At 40.8% G+C, this 8043-nt stretch overlaps 1 protein-coding gene across 1 annotated transcript; it reads right to left on the bottom strand.

Moving 5' to 3' along the window:
* LOC140006823 (uncharacterized) lies at nucleotides 1–5733 on the bottom strand. Its single transcript, XM_072049478.1, has one exon. It carries the CDS (start codon nucleotides 5731–5733, stop codon nucleotides 1–3), a length of 5733 nt encoding a protein of 1910 aa, XP_071905579.1.
* Nucleotides 5734–8043: the final 2310 nt, after the last annotated feature.

Genomic DNA, 8043 nt, shown 5'->3' with positions numbered 1-8043 from the left:
TTAAGCATAGTACCTTTTTAGGTACTTGCCATTGATGGGGCCGACCATTAATCCATCTTCAGCAACCAACTTGTATGAGCCATTTGTATATACTTCTCGAACGACATATGGACCATCCCACTTAGGAGTAAACTTTCTTTGTCCCCCATGAGTGAGAATGATTGATCTCCGAACGGCGAGCACTAACTCTCCAATTTGAAAAGAGCGGGGTCGAACGTGCTTATTGAATGTCTTTGAAAGGCGAGCCTGATAACACTCAATCCGTTGCTGAGCTTCCAATCTCTTTTCGTCGAGTGCTTCTAATTCCTCAAGGCGAAGACGAACATTATCTTCTCCACTGAGCCCTTCTTGAATTGCAATTCTTAGCGAAGGTATTTGACACTCAAGTGGAAGAACAGCTTCAATACCGTAAACAAGCGCATATGGGGTTGCTTGTGTGGGAGTTCGAAAAGTGATTCGGTATGCCCAAAGCGCTTCTCCAATTCGAAGATGCCAATCTCTTTTCGATTTATCCACGATTTTCTTCAACAGATTACATAAGATCTTGTTGAATGCTTCAGCGAGTCCATTTGCGGCAGCATAGTACATGGACGAATTGTATTGTTTGAAATGCAACTTTTCGCAAAGTTTGTTCAATGCTACATTGCAAAAAAGTTTACCATTATCGGTGATGATATAACGCGGAACCCCATATCGATAAATGATGTGCGAGCAGATAAAATCTACTACATTCTCCTTTTTGACCTCTTTTAGAGGAACCGCTTCGACCCACTTTGAGAAATAATCCGTCGCTGCCAAAATAAAAATGTGTCCTCCGAAAAATTTTGGAAGCGGTCCAACTATATCCAAACCCCAAGCATCGAACGGCCAAGAAGCTACAGTTGGATGCAATGGTTCAGGAGGTTGACGGATGAAATTGCCATGGAATTGACAAGCTTGACATCTTCTAGCAAAATCAATACAGTCCTTCACCATTGTTGGCCAGTAGTATCCCATTCTTTTAATACGAAAGTGTAATTTCGGGCCAGATTGGTGAGCACCACATATCCCAGAGTGAGCCTCTTCCATTGCTTGCATAGCCTCATCTTCCCCAAGACATCGTAGAAACACCCCATCGAATGATCTTCGGTAAAGTGTCCCTTTGTAGTAAATGAAACGTGGCGCTCGACGACGTATATCAACCCTTTTCTTGGAATCTTCTGGTAACTTCCCATGATTAAGGTAATCTACTATGAGATGACGCCAATCCTCCTTTTCGATCTCATGGACAAAAATATGATAAGTATTTTCTTCCTCACCATCATCATCTTCATCAAACATCGGAGGTATGACCCAATTTTGACATATTGAAATCTGATTTCGATGAGAAGGTAGAGTGATCATGGACGCCACCCTTGCCAAAGAATCAGCTTGTTGGTTGAAATTTCTATGGATATGTTCTATAGTGACATCGTCCAGATATCCCATGAGTTGTCTTGCATACTTATAATATGGGATCAATTCGGGTTTCTTGACATCATAAACACCAAGAAGTTGATTTACCACCAATTTTGAATCACCGTAGACTCTAAGATGCAACTGCTTCATGTCTACAGCCGTTTCAAGACCGAGAATCAACGCCTGATATTCAGCCACATAGTTGGAACACCGGCGTGTTAAAGTGAAAGAGTATGGCAATATATCTGTTTCAGGAGTATAAAAGACAACTCCCGCACCAGCTCCATCATGGTGAGCAGCTGCATCAAAATATATTGACCATGACGATTCGACCATAAACACTTCTTCATCGGAAAGTTCATCAGTCAACTTCCACTCGGCAGGTAGGGGATGATCGGCTAAAAAGTCTGCCAATATTTGTCCTTTGACAGCCTTCGCAGGTACGTAAATAATTTTAAACTGTTGAAACTGAAGGTACCATCTGGCGAGTCGATCAGACAGTACAGGTTTTGCCATGATATATTTAATGGGATTAGACTTAGATATGAGTCGAATAGTGTGTGCTTGAAAGTAATGTTTCAACTTCTGAATGACAAATATAAGTGCCAAACACAACTTCTCGATGGGTGAGTAGTTCAACTCAATAGATGTCATCATCCGCCTCAAGTAATACAGTGCATTCTCCTTACTTTCATCATTTTCTTGAGCAAGTAAGGCCCCAACCGACCGTTCTTGAGCGAAAATATAGAGAATCAATGGTTTTCCTGGAATGGGCGCAGCCAGCACTGGGGGATTCATGAGATACGCCTTGATGCTTGTAAAAGCATTCCTACACGATTCATCCCACTCGAAGGGTACCCCTTTCTTCATCAGTCTACTAAAGGGTTGGCATCGCCCGGCCAAATTAGAGATAAACCTCCGAATATATGCCAACTTCCCTTGAAGGCTCTTCAATTCATGAATATTTCGCGGTTCAGGCATGTTCACAATGACATCAATTTTAAATCGATCGACTTCTATTTCCCGTTGATGAACGATGAAACCAAGAAACTTGCCAGAAGTGACTCCGAATGCGCACTTCAAAGGATTCATCTTTAATTGGTATCTCCGAAGGCGTTGGAAAACTCTTCGAAGGTTTTGAATATGATCCTCTTGCTTCTTTGATTTCACCACAAGGTCATCAACGTAGCACTCCACATTTCTATGGAGCATATCATCAAATATTCTTTGCATTGCCCTTTGATATGTCGCTCCAGCATTTTTCAAGCCAAACGGCATTACTTTATAGTAATAAATTCCCTTGGGGGTGCGGAAGGCAGTTAGCTCCTCATCCTCGGGCGCCATGCGTATTTGATTGTAGTCAGACGATCCATCGAGAAAAGATAGTGCTTCATGCCCGGTTGTAGCATCTACCGTCAATTCTGTGATGGGGAGAGGAAAATCATCTTTGGGGCAAGTCTCGTTTAAGTCTCGAAAGTCAACACAAACTCGAATTTGCCCATTCTTTTTCCTTACAGGGACGATGCTTGAAATCCATGTTGGATATTTTACTTCTCGTATGAATCCGGTTTCAATCAATCGATTTATCTCATTTTCTATCAGAGGAATCAATTTGGGCCGAAAGCGCCTTTGAGTTTGCTTGACAGGTTTTGTTCCTCGCTTGACAGACAAATTATGAACGACCCTTGGATCCAAACTAGGCATTTCTGAGTAATTCCAGGCAAAGACGTCCCTGAACTCGAGCAACAAATCAACATACTTTTTTTCTTCTTTAGAAGTCATACAAGAGCTTATGTAAATTGGGCGAGGATCGTCGCTTGTGCCAAGGTTAATTTCTTTTAGCTCATCGACTGTATTTTTTACCCCTTGTTCAAGTTCAGGGGAAGCGTCATCTGCATCTTCTTCTTCTTCTTCAGGATCACTGATCGTAATATGATGACAGGAAGCCGTACTTTCTTGACCCTGTTCTTCAAAAATAGTTTCAATTCTTACATTGAATAAGTCTCCATAGTGCATGAAGAAATTGGAGACTCGCTTTCTTGGTTCGTTTTTCTTTATTGGAGTAAGACCTTCTTCCCTGGCAACTTGGTACTCTTGTTTTTTACTGCCTAATCTCTCATAGACGGGCGACTTCAGATTTTTCGGCTGCGGGCCAAGTCTGTCAAACACAGAAGTACGTTTTGACTTATTTCCCAATCGGTCGAACACAGATCTCTTTCGACTTGTGACCTCCATTTCTTCGTTCACATAGTTACAACTCGCTCTTTTGATCATTATACGAACAGGAGAGGTCGGTTGATAACCATGACCCATCGATGAACTTTCAACATTATAACCCCTTTCTTTCAACATTTTTTGCGTAGGTGTCAATCCGTGAGTCTTCTCGCCAGTCACTTCAGGAGGGAGTTTGCCCAATGTATTCTTCTCATTTGGGTTATAACTCGCCTTAGCAAGAAGTCTATAGGCGTTTGGATCAAAACCTTCTTGAGTCCGATTATTTGGTAGCGAGTAATGTTCTACTACTGGTTCTTCCTTGGGACGGACAAACCCTTGCAAGCTCACCTTCTCAATTTTAACAGGCTCTATCTTGGTGAGCGGAACATTTAATATGTCATTTCTGATAAAAGAAGACTGACCTTCTTCTCTCTTTGATATTGGAGTATACCGCAAAATGGGTACTTTGGAGTCTTGATTTTCTTCCCTTATCGATTCCTTTCTTTTTGCTTCTTTGTGAAGATAAAATTTGGCGTCGGCAAAGTGAGTTTCGGCTTCCGTAAAAGGTTTGTCATCGGCAGTAACTTTCTTAACAATACCGTCTCGACAATATTTGAAACATTGATGCAGAGTAGATGGTATAATTTCATTCTCGTGAATCCAGGGCCTTCTCAAGAGCATGTTATAAGAGGTTTTGGCTTCAATGATATGAAATAATGCACTTGAAGACAGCTCACCAATGAGCAATTCAAGCCTTATGAGTCCAATTGCTCTTTGCCCCTCTTGGTTAAATCCTTGGATCATGAGGCGACTCTGGGAGAGTTCATCACTTGAGATTCCTAACTCTTTCATAGCACGTACGGACATGATATTGACAACAGATCCCCCATCAATGAGTATCCGATTCATCTTTTGTTCTCGAACATATGCACTAACAAACAAAGGTCGATTGTGGGTCTTGAACTCAACAGTTAAATCGTCATCATAAAAAATGATGGTCGTTGCACAATCCACCGGTGGTTTATCATCGACTTTGAGTTTTTTCTCAAATTCAGTGCCAATTTGTGTGACTTGAGGATTTTCAGCTTTGACGACATTATAAGAAGTGAAATTATCAGTATCGTCACTTAAATACCCTTTGGGTATGAATTCTTTTAATGTCACGGGCTGTCGAACCTCTTGAAGAAGCTGAAAATCTGACGAAATTGGTGTTGTGGCGACTCCCTTTTGTTTCTTTGTTGCATTTTGTTGTTTCACTATTACTTTAGCCTTTGTCGAGCGCATGCTTTTCGGAAAGATGTGCTTCTTTGTCTTTGGCTTGCAGGTCCTTTTTCGAGTGACTAAAGTCCATCCTTCATTATCATCTTCGACAACATTTTTAATTGACCATTTTTCAAACTCCGTTGGTACAGACAGAGCACTGCTTGATATGGGTAGAACTTCTATCGGGCAACACACAGATCCAAACATTATTGTTGTTTGGTTTGCCGATGCTTTATCCTCCTCAAGAAGGATTTTTTCTTGGCGGGCTAATTTCATAATTTTGTCCTTAAAGACAAAGCATTTAGTGAGAGGGTGACCAATCATACGGTGATAACAGCAATAATTCGGATCATTGACTTGACCGGCTTCCTCCGGACGCTTCATTTCGGAAAGTTCGAGGAGTTTCTCCTTGAAAAGGTCATCAAACATCCCTTGTAAATCAGATTCAAGAAATGAGTATTCTTTTTCTTGCATCTCTTTTAACGTAAGTCTTCTTACTGACCTATTTTGAGATGGATCCAATTTCTCAATGACCTTTCGGCTCACTTTGGTAGCAATTTTCATGGGGGCTGTATTTATTGCCATGGACTCCTTATTACTGAGTCTTGAATGAGGCTTGCCCCCCTTTTTATTTTCTTGCCTTTCATTGTTTTGACGAGACGACTGCACTCGCGGAGCTTGAATAGGAAGCCCATCAGTTGCATTGGCCGTGATGCTTAACTCCATGTCATGAGCACGAGTAGCTAATTCTTCAAACGTGTTTGGACGTATACCCTGTAGAATGTAGCTTAGACTCCAATGCATTCCCCGGATGCACATTTCTATGGCAGAGGGTTCAGACAGTCTGTCCTTGCAGTTGAGACTCAGACTTCTCCATCTATCAATATAGTTGACCACAGGTTCATCCTTTCATTGACGAGTGTTAGTCAATTCCAACATACTAACGGTTCTTCTAGTGCTGTAGAAGCGATTCAAGAATTCTTGCTCCAGCTGTCCCCAACTGTCGATGGACCCCGGCGTGAGATCAGTGTACCAATCAAATGCGTTGCCCTTCAAGGATCGAACAAACTGTTTGACTAACAGGTCACCATAAGTTCCAGCGTTATTGCAAGTTTCGACAAAATGAGCCACATGTTGTTTTGGACTACCTTTCCCATCGAACTGTTGAAACTTAGGCGGTTGATATCCAGGAGGCATTGCTAGATTGTCAATTCTAGCAGTGTAAGGTTTGGAGTAGGTAAAACTCGATCTTGAACTACCCCCATTTTTGTCTTTGATCACGCCTTCAACAAGTTCCTTCAATTGTTCTACGGGGATAGTTCCCTCAGCGGTCACGTATACTTCCTTCACCTTGTCTTTACCTTTAGATGAGGGATTTTCACGCTCTTGGTTCTCCTTAGAATTCATATGGCTTCCTTCAGGAGCGTAGTCCTTTTGGGTGAGCAGTTGAGCGATAAGAGCATCTTGGTCCTTGATGTGTTTCATCATAATCTCCATCATCTTGGACATGTTCGAAACTTGTTCTTCAAGACTTAAAACATTTGTCATCATAGCAGGCATTGCAGTAGAAGAAGCAGCAGAATCTTTCATAGAAAATTTTGATTGAAGGGTTTCATGTGAAGAAGCTGATCCTATGCTTGATGAATCATCATCATGCTCAGAAAATTTGGATTCGGATCCAAATTCAAGCATGGCGAGAGCCTTCTCAATTGAGGCAGGAACGTCTTGGATCCCCGTCGCGGAAGAATAGCTCATTGATGATGTTGAATCGAAGACAGGAGTTGGTGCCGATGGAGCTTTCATGCTACTTTGGGTGGAAGTTCTCGTCATACTCCTTGTCATAGGACCGATAGCGCGGGTATTGGTAGCAACATGTACAGTTTCCTGAGCAGGCTTAGCATCAGTAGCCTTGGAACGTGCAATCATGATTTTGTTGCTCTTTGGTGCCATTGGTGATATACGTAGTTGAATGTTCGAGGAGAAGAGATGGAAGGCAGAGATGGTCCCACCGGGCGTGCCAAAAATTTGTACGCGATAAAAATTTCAAGTCTGCAAAACGACAAGAAAAAGAAATACACGACAAATATGTAATATATAAAATTAGAAAAATATCCGGGTACAATCTCTGGAAGTTTCTCGAACTTATGGAGAGTTTCCTTCGATTCTTCTCCTCGAACACCAATCCAAGGGCTTCGCAGCTCTCGGATCAACCACCGATTCTTTCAAATCTTGATATGGAAGATTTGAAGAACTTGAGAATATTTGAAGGCTCAAGTCTTGATATGCGGAAGACTTGAGGAGCTTAGAAACCCAGGCCTTCATAGCTTGGAGTTTCAATACTTGAGTGTATGAGATGCCTCCTGGTGTGTCTCTGTCTGTGTGTGTCCCTTTGATTTGGTTGAGAGACCTCTATTTATAGCTGTAGCAAGGGGTAGAGGTTGAAAACCTGTGTACCACTTTACTTGCAAGACGTGCAGTCATATTAGGACTGTGTCAGTTAAATATTATCTCTTCATTTTATATTTATCAATAAAGAGATAGATAATTTTCCGATTGGCCAAGCCCGTGGGGGCAAGTAACGTGGTGTCGTCTGATTGGACAGACCATTGCAGTATATAAGAGATATATATGGATCAAACGACTCTAAATATTATCTCTTTAATAAGAAATAAATATTTAAATGTCTATTCAGTAGACATATGATATGATATGATTTGGTTGGTGGAGATATTCCTACAATTTGAATAAATTTGGAACACCTCACCTTGACATGTGGAAAAATATAATTGGCTATTTAATAACCAAATTTTCCAAGTGTACATGACATGTGGCAATACCCGATTGGATAGAAATAAGCCACAAAAATAATTTATAGACCCATGGTAATTTTAAGAATTAATTAAAATTCCATTGTCTACAGATATGTTAATAATACTTTCTTCTAATTAGCTTTTTTTTAAAAAAATTTTAAGAAGAGAAGGAATAGAATTTAAGAAGCGGGGAGAAGATAAGGTGAGTAGAACAAAATATCATAATAAATCTTGACAATTTCATTCACAACACAAAATTATTTGTGAACTTGAAAGTTTGCAAGACATATCATAATAAACCAATTATTTGCATACTTCA

Source organism: Coffea arabica, chromosome 5e (genome assembly GCF_036785885.1).
Source record: "Coffea arabica cultivar ET-39 chromosome 5e, Coffea Arabica ET-39 HiFi, whole genome shotgun sequence".
NCBI classification, from domain to species: domain Eukaryota; kingdom Viridiplantae; phylum Streptophyta; class Magnoliopsida; order Gentianales; family Rubiaceae; genus Coffea; species Coffea arabica.
This window is presented reverse-complemented; position numbering and strand designations above follow the sequence as displayed.